The following is a 23,671-nucleotide window of genomic DNA, read 5'->3' as shown; positions in this document are numbered from 1 at the left end:
TTGGCAGAAGGCATGGTTATAGTGAGATCCAAAAGATTACTCCACCAGTATATCGTTGACGCTTACACATCCATAGAGCAAGAGAGGTTGCGGTGGTTCAGATTGAACCAGAAGAAGATCAGAGCAGACCTATATAACAATGTACAAGATGCTGTCATGAAAGGGGATACGGACGCAAAATCAATAGGAAAGCGAGTCATATTACCCGCAAGTTTTACAGGGAGCCCACGTTATATGGCTGAAAAGTATCATGATGCGATGGCAATATGTCGGTGGTATGGGAATCCAGACTTATTCATCACCATTACAACCAATCCTAAATGGGATGAGATATCTGACCACCTTAAAATGTATGGCTCTGATGACCCTAATGATCGCCCAGACTTAGAAGCTAGGGTGTTCAAGATGAAGCTTGATGAGTTGATTTCAGATTTCAACAAAGGCATCTTCTTTCCCCGTCCCAAAGCAGGTATCATTCTGCAAAAAAATTTGTTTTATTATTACAACAAATCAATTCACTGACCTTATAATTTCACTATACAAACTAACCATATCTGAACAAACATATCTGACCTGTTATTTTTTAAAACTCAGTTGTCTACACAATTGAGTTTCAGAAGAGAGGGTTGCCACATGCTCACATACTTCTATGGCTTGACGGTGACTTCAGAAATCCAACAGCATCAGATATTGACAAAATCATCTCAGCAGAACTCCCAGACAAAGAAAAAGATCCAGAGGCTTATGGTCTGATGGAGCAACACATGATGCACGGCCCCTGTGGGGAAGACAGAAAAGCATCTCCGTGCATGGAGGATGGTGTTTGCAGTAAAAAATTTCCCCGCAGCTACGTTTCACACACTCAAGTTAATGAGTCCGGCTACATCTTATACAGGCGACGACAGACAGAACAGTTTGTTTACAAGGGAAACATCAAGCTTGACAATCAATTTGTTGTTCCCCACAATCTCCAGATCCTGAAAAAATACAAGGCACATGTCAATGTCGAATGGTGCAACAAATCAAGCGCAATCAAATACCTGTTCAAGTACATTACAAAGGGTGTTGATAAATCATGCTTCAGGTTCCAAAAAAACCAAGACCAGTCTACTCAGTCGGAGACAAACAAAAAAGAAAAGCCGACCAATGAGATAGATAATTATTTAGACGGGAGGTACCTTTCAGCATGTGAATCGATGTGGAGAATATTTGAGTTTTCTATTCACCACCACACCCCAGCGGTTCAGAAAATGCCAGTACACCTCCCTGGAGAACAGACGGCTATATTTGAAGAAGATGAGGACCTTGGGAATGTCGAGAACCGATACCTACATGGCAGAACTATGTTAACAGAGTGGTTTGAAATGAACAGACTCTACGAAGAAGTCAGGAAATTAAAGTACATTGAGATGCTACTTATGTTTGTCTGGGATAGTTCAAACAAGATCTACACAAAAAGAAAGCAGAAAGGGACCATTGGACGGATTGTAAACATTAACCCAGCAGCTGGTGATAAATATTACTTGCGCATTTTGGTCAGCGTAGTACGAGGCCCTACATGCTATGACGATTTATATTCAGTGGGTGACATCAAATACAATACTTTTCAAGAAGCCTGCTATGCAAGAGGCTTGCTCGGCACAGACAAGGACTGGCATGACTCGATGTCAGAAGCATCTCAATTCTCATCGCCAAGATCTCTTCGCTACATGTTCGTACTAATCCTCGTCTTCTGTCAGGTCTCAGAACCAAAAAAACTATGGGACCATTCTTGGCAGGACATGGCAGAAGATGTTCTCATGCAGCAGCTACGTCTACTTCGTTTCCCAGACCTCCAGCTATCCCCCAATGAACTACAACAGTACACACTTATTGAAATAGAATGCTTGCTACAAAACTTCGAGAAGTCGTTAACTGAGTTTACGGGGATGCCACTTCCAAAAAAAGCTGTTATGGACCAAATCAAACATAAAGCTATGGCGAGGCACGACCAGTTTGACATAGCTGAGGAGGCCATTATCCACGAGAAGCTTTTTGACAAACTCAACCATCAACAACGGGCAGTATATGATGCAGTCATCAAGTCCGTTTTTCAGAAGGAAGGCAGGTTATTCTTCCTCTATGGAGCAGGAGGTACAGGAAAGACATTCCTATACCGAGCCATCATAGCAGCTTTGCGATCAAGCAGCAAGAAAGTCATACCAGTCGCTTCCTCAGCAATTGCCGCTCTTCTACTGCCTGGTGGTCGCACAGCACACTCCAGGTTTAATATTCCACTTAAGCTTTTTGAAGATACTTACTGTGAAGTGAAAGCTGGAACAATCCTCGCCAACTTCCTCAACGAATCAGACCTCATCATCTGGGACGAAGCTCCAATGGCACATCGCCACACGTTTGAAGCTGTTGATCGTACTCTAAGGGACATTTTAGCAGTCACAGATAAAACAACGTTGACAAAACCTTTTGGTGGCAAAACAGTACTTCTGGGAGGTGATTTCCGCCAGATTTTGCCAGTTATTCCCCAAGGTACAAGACAAGATACAGTCAACGCCGCTCTCAATCGATCGCACCTCTGGAACAACTGCGAAATTTTTCTCCTGACGCAAAACATGCGTGTAAAACCAGAAGAAAAAGCTTTTGCGGACTGGATTCTTGAGGTCGGTGATGGCAGAGCAGCAAAGGAACCTCAGATCCTCGACGACTGTGCCCAACCAGAAGATCAAATTCTCATAGACAAAACTATCCTTCTGCCTATAACCTCCACTCCTTTGGAGACTCTATGTTCTTCTGCCTTTCCAGATTTTGCAAACGACTACAATGATCTGTACAAAATCAGAGAGACTGCCATATTAACACCAAGGAATGTCACAGTTGATGAAATCAACAATTATTTGGTATCAAAAGTTCCTGGAGAAGAGAAGGAGTACTTGAGTGCCGACAGCTTTGCGGAGGAAGAGAAACATTCAGGAGACTTAGATATGACATACCCGGTGGAATATCTAAACTCATTGGAGTTTCCAGGTCTACCGGCGCATAAACTACGTCTGAAAGTGGGTGTCCCAGTCATGCTCCTGCGTAATCTGAACCAAAAAGAAGGCTTATGTAACGGCACAAGACTAATAGTGACACACTTGGGGGAAAAGGTTATTAAGACAGAAATGCTCACATCAACCACCAAGAGAGATCCTATTCTGCTACCACGGATCATATTGTCACCACCAGAATCCAACCATCCATTCACCTTGAAGCGACGCCAGTTTCCGATAAGGGTTTGTTATGCGATGACAATAAATAAAAGCCAAGGACAGACTTTGTCACACGTCTCTCTATACTTGCCTAAACCAGTCTTCAGCCATGGTCAGCTATACGTGGCACTGTCAAGAGTTACAACACCCAAAGGACTCAAAATTTTAGACTTGAGCAGAGATGGGGATGAGAGTAGAACGATATCTAACATAGTCTACAGAGAAGCCTACAACGGACTGCCTCAATCTACCGGTATGTTATCTTCTATCTCCACCTATGCGTTAGGCGTCTCCTTATGCTTTCCAATATTATATAAAACACTTACGTTCGAAGCAAATCAGATTAACTAACACAACCTCAAATCTTAAGTCACACAATCAGATATTCAGTTTAAACGTACGTTTTTACTTTGGTTCATCAAAGATGACAAACTAAAGGTTCATCTCAATATGTCTACATCCTCCATATCTATCAAGATAAAAACATTCAGAAAGAAAATTAAAGAGTTTAAGAATCACTGAGAAACTAACATGAAAAAACAAATTTGAGAACGGCACAGACATCACGAATTGTGCAGCCAAAGCTTAATAAAGTACAACGTTTTAGGGTCCCGTTATACTTTTGTTGTTTCTCTATTAAAATTAGTGAAAAAAAAACCAAAAATTCAAACCTTCTCTATTGCAGGTTCAGACGATGACAAAACATCAAAGGATCAATGAGTACGGATTGATGCCGACTCTGCCTAAGCTAATGTGAGCAAATTCTTCTTCAATTACGCTTTAGAACAATTGCCGTAACCCAAACTCACCGCCTTAAACGCCAATCAGGACAGGAATCGCAGGCAACGGTGAAGCTCCCCCGACGACGGAGGAAAAAAGACGACCTAAGAGATTTTTTTAAGTATCAGAACAAATGTAAATTCAAGGCCCACCACAATTCGAGCCCAACATTTTTAAACCCAATCCGTTTTTGGGACGACCAAATATGCTTTGATATATTGAGCATACAAACATTTAAAGAAACAACATTATATTTTCCCAAACAGAACTAACCTACAAAAAAATAGTTATATAACTATTTAATTAAATAAATTTCATAAATTAATACTGTATTATATAAAAAAAACCATTTAGTTGACCCACTTGATTATTTATCCTCTCACCACAAATTAATTAACTATATTATTAAATTATTTTAACAATTACTAAACTTTATGTCAACAATTTACAACCGTTATGTTTTCAGGTCCATATAATTTTTCATTTATTTATTTTTCAATGTTACCACCTTTTACGACATCCAATTACAAATGATAACCTCATTGGTGAAATAAAAAACTATTAAAGAAAACAAATTTCTAATATAATATCATTAAACGCAATCTTGAAATAATAGATCAAACAGTGATTGTAAATATATTAAGCATAATCTTCTGAAACAGTAACAAGCCAGCATAATAAAATAAATAAATTAATAACAGTCCATTTACTCCAAATATTTAACGCCAATGAATAAATGAACCATATAAACAAACGTCAAAAAGTAAACAACAAAAAAAAACACACACCAACCATCTATAAAACATATCTATGACACCCTACCTTCAACAAACACCACAAGAATGAATAACAATCCATTTCTTTCTCATCACTTCACCCACCGAACAATATCTTCAAGAGCAAATCCACAACGAACACTCCAAGTCTATCCACAGACCAACGATACAACAATCCGACATCAATTTCCAAGTTCGATCTTTCATTGACAATCAAGGTAATTTCAACGATTCAACAATTGAGACGATGAAATTCATGTTAACATACCATGTCATTCATCATCCCAACCCAAAAATGTGTTCATCTACAACGTATCCGGCCCCGCGCTTGCGCGGGGGCTATGCCCCTAGTTATTTTAATAAGAGAGTCGTCGAGGAATATTTAGTGAATTAAAGCTCAACTAGATTCTGACGGTATATTTTTGTTTTAATGTTTTTTTAGAAATTTAATTTTCATATTTGTGTTTTTTTTATAATTATATTTGTGTTTTTATTTGTAATCATATCTGTGTATATCAAAATCTATTTTATAAAATAATAGTCATTTAAAAGTTGACGGCATACGATTAGTTCCTTGTAATCATATTGCTCGTATGCCCATTTTTTTGTAATTATATTTGTCGGTTCTAGATCTTGACCCGCATGTATAATGTTGGTTTGTAATTTTTTGTTTTTAATGTAAATATATAACATTTTTTTGTATTTTTTTCTTATATGTTAAAGAAATTTAATTTATATGTTTGTGTATAATATTTTTAAAATTATTAGTAAGAGGTTTTGATAATTGTATTGAATTTGTGATGTTACATAACTATACAATTATGTCATGGTCATTTCACACATTAATTTTGTACTTTATTTTTAAAGATGATTAATTTTAAAAATATAACAAAGTTATAGTTACAATTGATATGTGTTTGGAATGTCAATATATCTTGGAATATGTGTTTGAAATGTCAATATATATTGGCATAAATTTAATTTAAACAAAGTTGATTTCTAATTTTTTTTTTCTTTGGTATCTCGATTTATAGTCACTTACTATTAAAATATATATATATTGGTAACTGACGTGATATATTAATTTATGTTTGTATGAATAACTGCATCGATATATTTTTTAATCAAACTGATCACGGTGGTTATGTGGCGGTTACCCGATTATTAAGCATGGTGGTTAGCTTCGGAAATTAAATTTAATTGATGTTATATTTAAAAGGTATGTTTTGTTGAAATAATAGTTGGACACAACCTTTTATCAATTGGCATGTTTCTAATTTAATAGTACTAGAGTTTTTCTCCGCGCTTCGCGCAGATTATATACTTTGAGTTGTTACAATTATATTTGTTTCACCAAAAAATTTCAAATTGACCTTTAGAATACAATATATAATTTGAATATATTTTACGTGACTGATTATTTTTTAATGTAAATCTATTGTTTAGAAAAAAATTACATTGTTTTACCATTTTTTTATTCTTTGGCCATTTTCAAAAAATAGTATTAATTTTTTTACAGTTAAAATGATTTTAAAATATGATTTTACTGATACATACAGTATTATATAATATATTATGTAATACATATTAGTTTTAGGTTTCGAACAGAACATGAAAATATTGCTCTACTAACTCAAAAAAATTGCACTACTAACTCAGAAATATGAATGTTTTCTGTTTACCCAAAGCGATAAAGTATTAGTCATAATTGGTATGTTGCTTGTAAACTCAACTAATAACATCACACAAACGAATTATTGTAGTAATAAAATATCATTTCCTAATAAAAGTATACTAAATTTTATTGATGTTTATAGTATTATTTCAAAAGAGTCAAAATGTATGAAATTGAATAGTTTGAGATTAAATGTTTGAGACTGTTAATTAAAAAAGATTATAAAAAGAGTGGATAGGAATAATATTATTTAATAAATGATCAATTAAATAAGTGTATTACATGTTAGAATGACATAAGTTACACGGAAAGAATATCTAAAACTTCTAAAAACACAGAGACATGTAGAAGAAGAGACCAACCTCAACTCAGATGTCACATTATCCTCTTCTCAGTTTCTTCTACTTTCATTGGAACTTTTGAGCTTTAGAGTCAGATGAACTAAAAGGGTATGTATACGACCTTTTCTTCTTATGAGTAGTTCACTTGAATATTGCCTCTTCGTAATCTTTTTTTCGACCATATTCTTCTTCAGACTTCTCTACTCTTTGTTTCCTACTCACCTTGTTTTCCTTGATCTATTGATGGTATTCAGATTGCTTGACCTGGTTAGAAGTAGTGTTTTTAGTAATAATAATATTTATGCAATTTTTTGTTCAGCCTTTATTAGTGTTAGAAGTGGTGTCATTACAGATTGATTAGTTACAACTATGTAAGAACCATAGTGATCAAGTCCTTAAAGAAAACTGTAGAGCATGCTTGCACAAAAAAGTGGGAACGGTTGATATACGAATGTTCACTCCATGCAGACGGATTAAGGTTTTCTAAGAACACATATGTAGACAAGTCAAGTAAAATCTTTAAGCAGATGAATAATGATGACACTTTTACCTGAATGAAGTTTGCTAAAAGTGGCTGAAGTGGGTACAACCAATTTTGGTTTAATTGGTTAATATGAGCGGTATCTAGTCTCCCGTGCGCCAGCTAAGGTCGTATTCACTGATACGATAAAGTTACCTTTAGTACACATAAAAAAAAAGCCTTAATTACCAAAAATAGTTGTGCCCAGGAGATGAAAAAAAAGTGGAAAGGGAAGAACATCTTATCGATTTCAGAAGCATTCATTAATTCACCATCTTGTTTGACACCTTCAGATTCAGCATTTTTATTATAACCTACAATGTAGAAGAGTTTCTTCTCCAGCCTCTGAAAGCATCATGCAGTTCGATAATCTCAGCAAGTGTATCCAATAATTTATTATTTGCATGCATAGAGACAGAAAATAACCTAATTTGAGATACACGTAACAGTTGTTTTCTTGCACTAAATACCAACCTGCCCTCTTCCTAGCTCCATGATTGCTTTCAGAAAAATATCCTCACTGTCTCGAGTTTCAATCAATCTATCCACTGTCTACACACCGTGAAGGATCATCATGAACCTATTACTAATACTGATTCAATTGATTTGACTGAGGAAAACAGAGTTTTAAATCCAAGCTTGTAAACACATGCCTCTCTACAATTTCTTTGTATTCTTGCTGAATGCTATGTCTCAAGAGTCTGCAATGAACGCATTAAAGAGATTATGATAACTTTCTCAGAGGGTTTTTGCTTTAAAAATTTGTAGAACTGCTACTTGGAATCAAAAGATTAGGAAAACTGTCACTTGGTTGCTTAAACTCCCTCGGATGGCTTTCTTTTCCAGACTTTAAATCTTAATTAGTAACCCTGTAGAATCACTAATATTAGTAACTGGAATAACTCCTTATTGAGCAACAACTTATGTTAAGGGAGCTCATCTCATATTAGTGGGGAATTTAACGTGAAATCTAAAATGTAGAGATAAACTTGGAAACTACTGGAAGAGAAGGATAATTTTTTACCGCAAATATGTTTGGTGTTGACTGTTGTCACTAAAAGCAGGACATGAGTATCTACACTTTCACTGAATTTTCCGTAGAATTCGTTTGTAGCCTGATCCCACAGCACATTCATAACAGGCCCCACCTGCATATGTTCATTGAAAGTAGGATGAACTCAATTACAGGTGAAGGTTTGTATTAATATCGAGTAAAAAATGCTCACTCTTTAGGTTGAAGGAGAATTAACACTCGCTGAGTGGTTGCTACTCCTACTCCTTGAAGGACGGGGCGGTCGGTGGTAGACTGACCATTGATTAGTTGGATAACATCTGAAATTTTGGATGCAAAATATGTCACGCATAGAGGTTAGAGCCTTATTAAAGTTTCAAAGGAAAAACATGTAAAACATAACCGAATATTCAGCTTACCATAAAGATCACCTCTGAACCCACAATTGGCTTCAAAATCTTCGAATAACTGGAATGGGAATCTTTCTTCATCATAATCTCAAACAGCCTCTTCTCCATCGGTTCGAGGAAATCTCCTACCGTTCCATGTAACTTAAAACCCTTTGAATGACTTTTGGCTTCACAACACTGGAACACTAACCTTACAATTGTCCTCCGAGAACTTGAGCAAATTCGCTTCCACTTCCTAATGGGCCTTCCCCTTCTCATTCAAAAATCATAACCATGTCCGTCAACATAGTCCTGGAATGGAGCTTAATCCATTCTTCTGCAACATCAACAATTTCTTCATATCCAGAGAGCTTGATTCAGTCTACCCATCAAAACAAAAACAATGTGGGGGCACAAAATAATACAAACACCAGTTTTGAAGGCACACAACGTTAAAACACTCACTGGCGTCTTCTTCTTTTTCTTCAGTTAACCAAATAGCCTTCAAGGACATCATTAGCTACGGGGATAAGAATTCAGACATAGTAGTGTAGATAACACCATTGAATAGAAACAAAAACGGCAGACAAACACAAAACTCGTGAACATACCAGGCAAGGAATCAGATTTCTCTGGCTGTGACACGGTTGAGTACTTGACAGGATCCTGATTTCTTCTTTTTCTTGGTTGGATCAAAAGGTGCGAGCTAAGGATTAAAAAACAATTTAAAACCACAAAATAAGAGAAGGCATTCTCTACAACCTAGCCATGCGAAATGAAACACGTGAAATAGAGAAGACGGTCTGAAGAGTGGCAATGGGTTGTTCCTAATTACATCTTGGGAAACTAAAAGAGAGATAACTCCAATGGAAATAAAGATAACACTGAGAGTAAAAAAATGTCAAAATAACCTGCATAAAAGGCATTTTTGCAGAAGCCTCATCTGTTGGGCCTAATTATTAAGCCTAATGGCTCAAATAATATATGGCAAAATGTGAAAACAAATGGGCCTATGGGTTCTTATAAAAAGCCTTGTTGGCTTTAATGAAATGAAGTTAACAACATCCCACATTGGTTGGGAGAGTTGATTTTGAGGAGTATATATATGTCTTCATGACATGAGAGGTTAAACAGCTCAGAGGAAGAGAGAGCTCCCCACGCGCGCGCCGCCGCCGTCCGGCTGGCTCGGCTCGGGCTCGGGTCTCGGGTCTCGGGTCTCGGGTCTCGGGTCTCGGGTCTCGGGTCTATTCTTTTTGGACCAAGTTAAGCTCAAAGTTTTGCCATTTAATTCCAAAAAAACGACATGCATTTTATTTTAAACAACACGTAGTTCGTTTAAAAACAACACGCTGTCTCTCTCTCTTCTTGACGATAAGTTTAAACGAGAAAAGTTCTTGCGGAGGAAGTTTCGTAACGCCTCGCCTCCGAGATCCTCGCGAGATTTCCGCCAACGTGCGCACGTGCGGCATTAGTTACGGAAAATGGCTCGTCTTCTCTTCTTTAAAAACTCGTCTCCTCCTTCATTTTTCTTTAAGTTTTTACGCAACAAAAATCACCAGATCCCTCAACGTAAGTCTAGAGAGTGTTTCGTAGAGTTTATAGTTCGATAGGGCGATCACGAGTGAGGCGTGATTCGTCTGCCATGGTTGTATCCTGGGACTCTATATTCGTACAGTCCCGTCTCACTAACGGAGCGAATATTTTAAGTTAAGGAAATAGATCATATCTCGACTCCATGTCTCTTTGCGAATACGTTTTCTTATCGTTCTTGTATTCGTCTTTTACATTCGTTTATTTCCTTAACATCGCTTTTATTCTATCGTTTATGTTAGTCCGGTTTTCCGGCTTCTACAATCTTAACTCAAAATCGCTTTATGTTTAAAGCTTTAATCGGGTTGATAAACGATTAATAGAAACGGGTTTTGGAACCGTGTTTGCGATTTGCTTTCTAGCATTTCCGCGAAACGTTTTGTTCTTATCTCACAACGATGTTTGCGATTTGCTATACGCTTATCCGCGAAACGTTTCTGCCTAAATGTGTTTGCGATTTGCCTTAGAGCACTTCCGCGAAACGTTTCTGGTTTATTTCATTACGCTTTGCGGATTGCTTTCTAGCATTTTCGCAAAACGTTGATACATTCTTCAAACGTTATATACATGAATCGTTTCAGTAACCGTTTTCTTAAGCGAGTTTGTGAAACATTCTAAGTCTATAAAAATGGTTTCTGCGAACGCTTTTAAGCGAGTTTGCAAAACGTTTTTCCCAGACTTATATCGATATGATTTGGTTCAAATACCAAAAATGAACATCGATTTTAGACTATTATTTTTTTTAAAATAATATGTTATTTGTTGAATGGAGTACTAATCCGTTTTTTCATGTTTTCTCTACAGAAAAATGACAAACGATAACAACACCCCCATTGACACCACGGATGTCATTCAGACTCCACTCAACGCTGCAGCAACTGATGCAACTGGCGTGACAACCGCTGCAGCAACAACGAGCACTATCCTCCCTGCGGGAAATGCTGCTGATGAAACCACTCGCCGTAGCCTATTCGGTGCTGGTCTTTATCAGACGGGTTCAGTATCAGCAACTGCAAGTGGTCCGGTGGCAGTTCAAACTCCTCCGGCTGTACCTAGCTTGTTCACTCAAGGACTGATGCCAGACAAGTTTGATGGCAAAGGCTTCAAAACGTGGCAGAAGAAGATGATGTTCTTCCTGACAACGATGAAACTGGACAAGTTCATCCAGGAGGACAAGCCCCTGATTCCGTACGGGATTGATGATGTTCACAGTCTTGCAACTGTTGACATATGGGTGCATTCCGACTTCATCTGCAAAGGTTACATTTTGGGTCGTCTCATTGACCCATTGTACCGTGTCTACTGTGAGATCCCCACGGCGAAAGAGCTATGGAGATCACTGGACAAGAAGTACAGAGGTGAGGACGCTGGCTGCCAGAAGTATGTGGTCTCAAAGTTCCACGACTTCAAAATGGTGGATTCAAAACCCATCATGGATCAGGTGGAAGCGCTTCAGCTCATTTGCCATGAAATCGCTGCTGAAGGAATGTCCATCTGCGAGACATTCACAACTCTCAGCTTCATTGAAAAGCTTCCTCCAAGCTATGCGGATTTCAAGAACTACTTGAAGCACAAGAAGAAGAAGATGGGGCTCGAGGAGCTCATCATGAGGCTTCAGATGGAATCCAGAAACCGAATTGCTGACAAGGTCACTGCTAAGGAGCACAGTGTCAACATGGCTGAGCACAAAGGCAAAGGAAAGGCACACGCCCATTCTCCTGCCAAGCCTTCCAAAACTGCTGCAGCCCTGAAGGCTTCTGGAAAAAACTTCAAGAACAAAGGCATTGAAATCAATGCGAATGCGAATGTGGAGAAGTTCAGAGGGAAATGTCACTACTGCCACAAAGTGGGGCACAAGACTGTTGAGTGTCGCAAAAAGATCAAGGATGAGAAGGCTCAGGCAAATCTCACAGAGGAGGATCTCGTTGCTGTGGTGACTGAAGCCAACATGGTTGAAAGCAACAACCCCAAGGAATGGTGGTATGACACTGGTGCAACCACCCACATTTGCACCGATAGGGCGATGTTCAGCACCTATCAGAAAAGCATGACTGAGGAGAAGCTCAAGATGGGAAACACTGCAGTCTCCAAGATTGAAGGACGCGGCAATGTGATTTTGAAGATGACATCTGGACATGAGGTCACTCTGACGAATGTGAAGCATGTGCCTGACATGAGGAAGAACCTGGTCTCGGGAACCTTGCTCAGCAAGAATGGATTCGCCACAAATTTTGAGGCGGACAAGCTCGTGATTAGGAAAAATGGGATGTATTTGGGAAGAGGGTATGTTAAGGGTGGACTTGTCAAGTTGAATGTAATGACAGTCCCTCCGAAAGTTGTAGCTTCAAAAGTTTCAATGAATAAGAAAGAGCCAGTTGCTTATTTGGTTGAGTCTTTTAATATATGGCATGAAAGATTAGGCCATGTAAACTACAAATCTATACAAAGATTAATGAATTTAAATCTAATTCCTAAATGCAAAACAAGTAAACAAAAATGTGAAGTATGCGTACAGGCTAAGCTCACGAAAACGCCATCACCTCGTGTTGAAAGAACTAATAAACCTCTAGATTTAATTCACACAGATTTATGTGATTTAAAATACTTACAAACTAGAGGTGGGAAAAAGTACTTTGTGACCTTCATAGATGACTGCACAAAATATTGTTATGTATATTTATTACATAGCAAAGACGAAACCTTAGAAAAATTTAAAGAATTTAAACTCGAGGTCGAAAATCAGCTTAAAACAACTATTAAAGTAGTTAGAAGCGACAGAGGAGGCGAGTATGATGGTCCATTCAATGCATTCTGTAAAGAACATGGAATAATCCATCAAACTACAGCTCCTTACTCACCAGAATCTAATGGAGTTGCTGAACGCAAAAATCGAACTCTAAAAGAGATGATGAATGCAATGTTGCAGGAATCTGGGTTACCCCAGAACATGTGGGGGGAAGCATTGCTTACCACTAATTATATCCTCAACAAAATTCCACACAAAGTAACTGGCAAAACTCCATATGAATTATGGAAAGGTAATTTACCTTCGTATAAATACCTCAAAGTGTGGGGGTGCCTGGCAAAAGTTGCAGTACCGCCACCAAAGAAGGTCACTATTGGACCTAAAACAGTGGATTGCATCTTCATCGGATATGCACATAACAGTAATGCTTATCGATTTCTGGTACATAAATCTGAAATATCAGACATTCATGAAAATACAGTCATGGAATCAAGAAATGCATCTTTCTTTGAAAATATTTTTCCATATAAGGAAAAACAAGGTTCAAAACGAACTCGAGAAGAAAGAGACAATGACAAAAACTCAGAAACTGAGACAAACGTCGAGATTTCTATAAATGATATTTCAGAAAATGAAGAAAAAGATGAACCTCGAAGGAGCAAAAGAGCTCGGAAGGAAAAATCTTTTGGAGAAGATTTCCTAATGGCATTTTTAGTAGAAAATGTTCCAAAAACTTTGGCAGAAGCCATGGCTTCACCAGAAGCTCCATTCTGGAACGAAGCGGTCAGGAGTGAATTTGATTCGATCATGCAAAATTATACTTATTACATAACGGATTTACCACCTGGCTGCAAAGCATTAGGGAATAAATGGATAATGACACGAAAACCTGGTGGAAAATACAAGTCTAGGCTTGTAGTTCAAGGATTCCGACAAAAGGAAGGCCTTGACTATTTTGATACATATTCTCCAGTGACGAGAATAACATCAATAAGACTGATGATAGCAATCGCAGCCTTAAGAGACCTAGAAATCCATCAAATGGATGTAAAAACTGCTTTTCTAAATGGTGATTTAGAAGAGGAAATTTACATGAAACAACCTGAAGGTTTTGTCATTCCCGGACAGGAAGACAAAGTATGTCGACTTGTAAAGTCACTTTATGGGCTTAAACAAGCTCCTAAACAATGGCACGAAAAATTTGACAATACAATGATGTCAAATGGTTTCAAAATTAATGAATGTGACAAATGCATATACTACAAAACTACCAAAAATGCGTATGTTTTGCTATGTCTATATGTAGATGATATGCTCATTATTGGAAGCAATAAAGACATTATCAATCAAACAAAGAACATGCTCAAAGGGACATTTGAGATGAAAGACTTGGGATTAGTAGATGTAATTCTCGGGGTTAAAGTCACAAGAAATTCAAACGGAATTATCTTAACCCAATCTCATTATGCTCAAACAATATTAGAGAGATTTAAAAATTACTCTAATAGTACGGCGAAAACTCCGTTAGATCCCCAAATGCACTTGACAAAGAATTCAGGTGAAGCGGTTTCACAAAACGAGTATGCACGTGTGATCGGAAGTCTCATGTACTTGACCAATTGTACTAGACCGGATCTGGCGCATGCAGTAAACGTACTTAGTCGATATACAAGTAATCCAGGTCATACACACTGGAAAGCTATAACGAGGGTACTCAATTACTTGCGCTACACCAAAGATTTTGGGCTTCACTATGGTAAAGAACCAGCAGTTTTAGAAGGATACAGTGATGCTAACTGGATATCAGATTCTAAAAACTCAAAATCCACGAGTGGATATGTCTTTACACTAGGAGGAGCAGCAATATCATGGAAATCTACCAAACAAACAGTGTTAGCCAGATCTACCATGGAATCTGAGTTCATAGCCTTAGACAAAGCAGCAGAAGAAGCTGAATGGCTTAGAAATTTTTTGGAAGATATTCCTATGTGGGAGAAACCTGTGCCAGCTATACGCATACATTGTGATAGTCAATCAGCAATAGCTCGGGCTCAGAATAATCTCTACAATGGAAAATCTCGTCACATCAGAAGACGACATAAAACCATTAGACAACTTATCTCAACTGGTGTAATCACAATAGACTACATCAAATCGGCTGACAACCTAGCGGATCCATTTACTAAAGGTTTGCCACGAGATGTTGTTGCTAAATCATCAAAAGGAATGGGTTTAAAGCCTATAACGAATGAGGATGCTTGATGGCAACCCTACCTATCATGACTGGAGATCCCAAGACGTAGGTTCAAAGGGAAAACAAAATCAAACAGAATCTAACCAAAGCACTTGAGACAAAGTAGTCTATTCCCAGCTCCTAAGATGATAAAAGTGCTAACAAATGTGTGAAGGATAAGCATAAGCTTTTAATGATTCCATAGCTTCTAAGCGGGTATTACTCAATACTTTTCATGGTCAATCACCTAATGAGTGTGAAATGGGGCCGTTTCTAGGAGAATGAATGCAAGGCTATATTCTCTAAGTTCACTCATGAAAACCAGGAATAGTTCAGGGCCACAATGAACACAATAGAGAACTAAGTTCTACGAGAAAATGAAGCTGCGTTATGCATGTTGTCTCGGTTTACATAAAACACCGGTTGGTTCAAGACATCATGTTCACCTTCTGGTAAAGTAAACCCGACAGATATTAACTATGAGTGGTTCAAGGCTTAAAAATGCCACCAACTCAAACACAGTGAATTTTTCGCAAACACTCTCGATAAGTTTGTCTAGTCTAGTAAAGATTAGAATAAGTATAGTTTTTAAAGTCTATCGAGTCTGCATTTAGTCTGCATATGTTTTAGAAGAGTCATTTCTTTTCATGTGGGGGATTGTTGGGCCTAATTATTAAGCCTAATGGCTCAAATAATATATGGCAAAATGTGAAAACAAATGGGCCTATGGGTTCTTATAAAAAGCCTTGTTGGCTTTAATGAAATGAAGTTAACAACATCCCACATTGGTTGGGAGAGTTGATTTTGAGGAGTATATATATGTCTTCATGACATGAGAGGTTAAACAGCTCAGAGGAAGAGAGAGCTCCCCACGCGCGCGCCGCCGCCGCCGTCCGGCCGGCCGGCTCGGCTCGGTCTTGGGTCTTGGGTCTTGGGTCTTGGGTCTTGGGTCTTGGGTCTTGGGTCTTGGGTCTTGGGTCTTGGGTCTTGGGTCTTGGGTCTTGGGTCTTGGGTCTTGGGTCTTGGGTCTTGGTGGAGGGCCTCCGGCCCGATAAGAATATTCTTTTTGGACCAAGTTAAGCTCAAAGTTTTGCCATTTAATTCCAAAAAAACGACATGCATTTTATTTTAAACAACACGTAGTTCGTTTAAAAACAACACGCTGTCTCTCTTCTTGACGATAAGTTTAAACGAGAAAAGTTCTTTTGGAGGAAGTTTCGTAACGCCTCGCCTCCGAGATCCTCGCGAGATTTCCGCCAACGTGCGCACGTGCGGCATTAGTTACGGAAAATGGCTCGTCTTCTCTTCTTTAAAAACTCGTCTCCTCCTTCATTTTTCTTTAAGTTTTTACGCAACAAAAATCACCAGATCCCTCAACGTAAGTCTAGAGAGTGTTTCGTAGAGTTTATAGTTCGATAGGGCGATCACGAGTGAGGCGTGATTCGTTTGCCATGGTTGTATCCTGGGACTCTATATTCGTACAGTCCCGTCTCACTAACGGAGCGAATATTTTGAGTTAAGGAAAGAGATCATATCTCGACTCCATGTCTCTTTGCGAATACGATTTCTTATCGTTCTTGTATTCGTCTTTTACATTCGTTTATTTCCTTAACATCGCTTTTATTCTATCGTTTGTGTCAGTCCGGTTTTCCGGCTTCTACATCATCATCTCTGTCGATTGGCCGATCTTTTGCTGTAATCCCAATTGGTATGCGTAGTTTCTTAGACATTATTTCACTCTGCATCCGATTTATAGAGTAAAAAGGGGAAAGTCGAAGAAAGATCTATGATTTATGTTTTGAAGAAGGCAATAATGGGTGAAGTTAATGGAATAAAAACTTGGAACATAAGAAGTGGGAAGGAGAAACCGAAGAGACGACGAAGAAAGAGGAAGGAAACCATCGTTAGGTAAGATTTTTTTTTTGCTTAAATGACATGACATCTAATTACATTTTCCATGCTGATGTGGCATAGCTAAAATTTGAGGATTTCCAACTTTTAGTATTGTAAGATGGCCGAGCTTTTGCTGTAATCCCAATTGGTACGCGTAGTTTCTTAGACATTATTTCACTCTGCATCCGATTTATAGAGTAAAAAGGGGAAAGTCGAAGAAAGATCTATGATTTATGTTTTGAAGAAGGCAATAATGGGTGAAGTTAATGGAATAAAAACTTGGAACATAAGAAGTGGGAAGGAGAAACCGAAGAGACGACGAAGAAAGAGGAAGGAAACCATCGTTAGGTAAGCTTTTTATTTTTGCTTAAATGACATGAAATCTAATTACATTTTGATTGGGTTGAATTTCCATGCTGATGTGGCATAGCTAAAATTTGAGGATTTCCAACTTTTAGTATAGTAAGATTGATCTATAATCTGAACAAATTTGGAAGAAAAATTGAATAAACTAGAAAAAAGGAAAATACCCATTTTCAAGCGGAATGAAAACAGCGTTCAATTTCTCCATGCCTCTCTAACACATGATAAATAGAGAAGCTGCAATCGCAACAACATCCACTCAACCCCTCCTCCTGAAAAAGATTACTACGAAATCTACAGTTCGATCCCGTTCAATGGCAAAAAGATCATTCGATGCTTCAACGGCAATCACTCGTGGAGAATTTATCGTCGTTCGTCGATACCAAACCCCCAAAACGTTGTTCCAACGTAGCAGCAGCGACCGAGAGTACAACAACAACTTGTATGTTCCCAGAAGCGGTTATTGGATACCCGGAATTTTCCGATGAGCCAAATAGCCATTTGGATAAAAGCGTTTTGTGTAGGATCTGCGTTCGATTACCCGACGGGAGAAGAGTGCAGAAAAGTTTCCTCAAATCAGAATCGGTTCAGCTTCTCTTGTCGTTTTGCAATTCACAGTCCCAGATTGACCAAGCTGTTTCAAACGATTCGGGTTTATTACAAGAATCTTTATTACGGATCTTACACGAGTTTCAAACAATCTGGACTTGCCAACTCTTTGGTCTCTGTGACTTGGATGTGAAGAATAAGGTCTTTTTTCTTGTTTCATGGTTACGGTTTATTTAATCAACTAGTGTTTTCCAGTACTCGACTCGGCACGGGTCAATTTCACTGTCTATTAAATTACTCTTATCATGAAATTTGAATATATCTTTCAATAAAATTTATTATTGTAGTCAAATATTAGACAAACATGATAAGAGATGGATGCATTCAAACAAAGAAGTTGCATTTAGCTAGAAAATATTCATCACCTTTCTCAGGATTCATCATCTTCTCAGCTTCGAATATCCCTATCTTTTTTTTTTTGTAGTGGCTACACCTATTATTTCTATTTTCACCTAAAGATGATTCCCTATTCTCTAATTTAATGAAAAACTTGGTAATAATCTGTTTAATCTGGATATCGGTTCAATTTTGGCTTATTTTTTTTGTTTTTAATCTCTTAAAATATATCTATAATTCTAAATCAATATTTATTTTGGTTTGTTCGGTTCACATTGTTGATGTTTTTGGGTTTTCTGGAAATAACCAAAACTTATTATTATTTGTTTACACTAGTAAAAAAAACCCAAATAGCAATGACCTTCAATCGTGGATATAGGTGAATTTTCGTATCTATTTGGAGGTTTTGCAACGAAAAGCCACGTTTATGTTTTCGTAGCTATACGATCGTAGCCATTTTTGGTTCGTAGCAAAATCGTTTCAAAATGCTACGTTTTGCTATGATAGGTAATGTGGCAACTTGCTACGTTAGCAACTTGCTACGATTGGTAACGTGGCAACTTGCTACGTTTTTCTGCGATAGTTAACGTGGTAACTTGCTACGATATAGCAACGTTTCATTCCGTAGCAAGTTACCACGAATTGCTACGATCATCTCATTGCATATTGCCACGAAATAGAGACGAAAGTTCTCATTTCTTTTGTTTGATTTTGCTACGATTTTCGTGGGTATTTTTCTGAATTTTTTTTTTAAAGCTAGAACAGAAACCGAATTTATATTATAATAGCTTCCTAAAAGTTCAAAAGATCCAAAACATTCAAAAGATTCAAACATTCAAACATTCATAAGGTTCAAAACATGAAAACATAATACATAAACAGCCACATCTAAACCTACAAACCAAGTTCTGCATTACACCACCTATCTAATGCAGAATGGTTATCGGTGATGAGATGAGGTTGTGCATCACCTGGAGCTTGAGGCTGATCGTGAGGTGGAGATGGAGCTTGACCGTGACCTTCAGGTTGAGCTTGACCTTGAGGTTGAGCTTCAGAATGAGAGGGAGAATGATGTTGAGACTGACTTGGTTGTGCATTAGAAGCTTGAGACTGTAGAAGTTGCAAAATCATGTTGAGAGTTGACTGATTCTAGCTATCCCTTCATTGAAGTCAGTCTTCAAAGCATGAACATCAAACTTGATTTCCTGAGTGAGACTCTCCAAGCCAGAAACCCGCATCTCAATGTCTATGTCTCGCTTGAGTGCAGCAGGGACCGACTCAGAAGGACGTTTGTTCTTGTATTGAAGATTGCCAAGCCCATAAATGGTGCCCCTGCGTGTCTCTCCACGCTGAAAAGGACACACACAAAACAGCATTACCACAGAGAACAATGTCATAAAATACAGTCTGATCTTGTTATAAATTTAATACAAGAGTAGAGAAACATTGATAAAAAAACAGTAAGAAGAAACAAAGATAATGAGCAGGAGAGATTATTACCTTGTGTATTCTTGGTTTAGGAGAAGGCGCTTTGAAATTGTTGTGGCAGCCGTTGAGTCAGTTTGGCTATCTCCACCTGGAGATCCCTCTTGTAGCATCTCTTCAACCGCTTGCTTAACCTCCAGAACCAGTGCCTCTGCTCGTTCGTCAATGAAGGTCCCATCTTTACGGGTGTGACTCTTCCTCACAAGGTCGGGATATGAAACTGGTTCCTCGAAACCTTCATCAACTACATACAATAAAGGGAAGAACAGAAAGTTAGACAATAAGCAGTTAAATAGAGGGAAAATGAAAGTAGAAAGAGATGGAAAGCTAACCATCTTATACGCAATATTAGCAAAGGTGCGTGGTCCTGCACCATGGACGTGCATCTTCAGCCTGGAGGAGCAGAACAGCGAGAAACAGATGCTGATTGGCTCTTGGCCTTTGCTTCAGGTGTTGACCAATTCGCAAGGATCGTTTCCCAGTCAGTCGCACTGATGTAACTTGGTTCCTTGTTCTTTTGTCTTTTCTGGCTTATGCGTCCGCATATAGTCACTTGAGTCCGAAGCTTCCATTTGAAGTAGGTTTCCTCATGAAATCTTTCTTCCCAGTAGTATTGTTGCTACAAAAGAAGAGAAGTGTTAGAAGCAAAATATATATTTTTGAAAGGAAACATGAATGGTTCAGGACAACTTACGATGAATTAGTGCCACCAACTTGTTCTCCTCTCCTCTGGAACTTTTACCCAGCTTTGCCACGGCCCCCAGTAGTTTCCCTGCCATGTTGCTTTGATGAACTCATGGACTTCAGGATCAACTTCGATCCTGCAAAGACAATGTATAGCATAACAAACATCAGATAAGAACATGTAACAACATCCATTTACTACACTGTTAAGTATATCTAACACTTAGCTACTAAGTTCATTAACTACATGGTTAAGTAAATGATATCACTTACCACAATGCTCCATTGATCTTATCAGGATGGAGGTGTGGCTGGTTAATTCTGGATGGAGCACGTAGCAGAGCCTCTTCTGTTCTCCTCTCATATGTTGGAGGAGGAGGAGGAGGAGGAGGAGCCGCAGATGACGTTGACGAGCCGACCACTCCAGGAGGTCTTGTTGGTTGAGCAGAAGCAGTAGTCGTACCAGGAGGCATTGAAGCAGTTCTCATTTGGGGTCTCATGTTTCTAACATCTGCAGACAGAGAAACAGAAGAGCGGTTAAGATTGAAACCTTGGTTGAAACCCTATATCGAAGCCATAAACCCTAAGCAAACTGAAACCAAACTGTAACCCCAAAACGAAACCATAACAATAACTTGAATGAAAAATCGAAACACAAACTCAAAACCCTAATTGAAACCGCATAACAAATTGAAACCGAAAGCAATTCCAAATCCTAAATCGAAACGCTAACTTGAAACCCAAATGAAAACCCTACTCGAAACAAAAGCAACCCCGAATACCAAATCGAAACCCTAATCAAAACCCAAAATCGAAACCCAAATCGATACCCTAATCGATACCCAAAATCGAAACCCATATCGAAACCCAAATCGAGAGAAATCGAAACCTTACCTTGAAGATTCAAGCTTGGAGCGCGAGGACGACGACGGTCGTTGGTTGCGTTTGCGGAGGAATGAGACATGGCAGAGAGAGCTAGATGAGAAATCGAGAGAGCTCGAAGAGAGATCGAGAGGTTAGAGAGATGGAGAGAGAGTGGTTGTTTTGGCGTGTTTGAGACAAGACGAGAGAGAGATGAGAGTAAACAAAGACACGGGGGAGAGAGTAGGTTTGTAGAAATTTTGGGAAAATACTAAGTGTGAGAAATGGGTTTTGGGCTAAAAATCTGAGAGGGAATTAGTTTTGACCCAAAAAAATTGGAGGGAATCATAACTTTTTAGAAAATTAGAAGATTTTAGGGGTTAATGAGGGTTTAGATAGGGTTTTCATAAAAAAAAAATTAAGGTTTAGATACGGTTTATTTTATGGATAGGGTTTAGATATGGTTTTCATTAAAAAAATTAAGGTTTAAATAGGTTTATAGATAGGGTTTTAAAAAAAAATTAAGGTTTAGATAGGGTTTATAGATAGGATTTAGATTTTTTTTTTTTTTAAAAGATAGAGTTTAGATAGAGTTTTCATATTATTTTTATACAGTCACATACTATAAATTCATATCTTACAATCACTAAGATACATTCATATATCTTACATAAAACCTTATATTAAACATTCATATATTTTGCAAACACTAAGAATTTATTTTATACATTCATATATCTTACAAACCATTAAGAACTTATATCATACATTCATATATCATAAAAACACTAAGAACGTGAATCAGATCCTGAATCAGAATCAGTACATGACGGTTGTAACTCATCTTCAGAAACGTATTCGTCATTAGGAGGAACAACCGGCATCGAATCATAATCTGAATCATCTTCCACAACATAAGTTTCAAAGCGTAACATTTCACTTCGTGCAACAACTTGGTTGTGTCTATCATCCTGTAACGCAGTAAGAGCAACTTCAGAAGTTTCTAGAACCCCTTTAGGCACAACTTTCGTACATGCCCACCAATTTTTTGCTGATGTGCCTCGAACCCTCGGAGAAGGAATGAAACAAACTTGATCACAATTACCAGATAAGATAAATGGGTCATATTTCTCGAACTGCCAGCGCAGAGACACATCGACGATTCCCGATTTATGTTTTTGAATCCACCGACCTACAATTGTGTTAAACCACTTACACTTAAAAACCATGGCTTTAAGCCCAACAGAACCATAATACTCAACCATCGTTATCTCCTCGATCAAACCGTAATAGTACCCCGGACTTGGACACCGTAATGTTGGGTTCTTTTATCTTGGACATGGCTGTGTGTGGAAGCAGTATCCTCGTGAGAAATAAATCGGCCATGCTTTATAATTTTGTTTCTGGCCTTGTATGAAATCCCAAATCCACAATGGAAACTGATATACCTTACTTGCTTCGTTAACTTGTTCATTAAAATTATGTCAATGATAAATTCATATTGATAATCAAATTATATCAAAAACTTACATAGTTTTTCACCCATTCCGCATAGTGGTTGTCTTTCGTTATTTTTAGATCATTACCACATATATTTGGGTTGTTGTCGTCCATCATAAACTCCTCAAACATCTTATTCCGTAGTTGTTATAAAATGATTATAACTGACATTGTTAAAAATGTAACATATAAACTATTTAAAATACCTTTCGTATGGTTCAAATGCAGGACAATTGAGCATCAAAAAAGTTTGGAACAGTATAGTCATCTTCAGTTAGATGCCGCTGCTCTATTTTTCCACTAACTCGACCTTCATGGGAAAACATATTTGGCACATCTGGATCATGATATTTAAAGCGAATATCTCCAGGTTGCAAAATGGTAGCGGGCACTTCTGGATTTCCAAAGTGATGTGCATAAGCTCTAGAAATCTCCTCAGAAAGACATTGGGAAATAATGGAACCAGCAATATGTGCCTTATTTTTAACTTCTTTCTTCAGATGGTACATGTAACGCTCGAAAGGATACATCCATCTATATTACACCGGACCACATAGAGCAGCTTCATCTGGCAAATGCACAACGAGATGCTCCATAACATCAAAAAACGAAAGTGGAAAAATATTTTCCAAA

At 38.1% G+C, this 23,671-nt stretch overlaps 1 protein-coding gene across 1 annotated transcript; it reads left to right on the top strand.

Annotated features, from left to right (window-relative positions):
- Positions 1-12: 12 nt before the first annotated feature.
- LOC106378379 lies at positions 13-19,608 on the top strand. The gene is made up of 3 exons (XM_022711489.2): positions 13-469; positions 595-3,498; positions 19,463-19,608. The coding sequence occupies exons 1-3, from the start codon at positions 13-15 to the stop codon at positions 19,606-19,608; spliced, it is 3,507 nt and encodes a 1,168-aa protein (XP_022567210.2).
- The last annotated feature ends 4,063 nt before the right edge of the window (positions 19,609-23,671 follow it).

This window comes from Brassica napus, chromosome C2 (assembly GCF_020379485.1).
Source record: "Brassica napus cultivar Da-Ae chromosome C2, Da-Ae, whole genome shotgun sequence".
Lineage (NCBI taxonomy): Eukaryota > Viridiplantae > Streptophyta > Magnoliopsida > Brassicales > Brassicaceae > Brassica > Brassica napus.
This window is presented reverse-complemented; position numbering and strand designations above follow the sequence as displayed.

Bases quoted from the DNA above. Each gene is read 5' to 3' on its own strand.
- LOC106378379 (XM_022711489.2), top strand. From the start codon at position 13: ATGGTTATAGTGAGATCCAAAAGATTACTCCACCAGTATATCGTTGAC. The intron at 470-594 runs GTATCATTCTGC...TTTAAAACTCAG, and splicing joins CTTTCCCCGTCCCAAAGCAG to TTGTCTACACAATTGAGTTT. The intron at 3,499-19,462 runs GTATGTTATCTT...ATCGGTGATGAG, and splicing joins CGGACTGCCTCAATCTACCG to ATGAGGTTGTGCATCACCTG.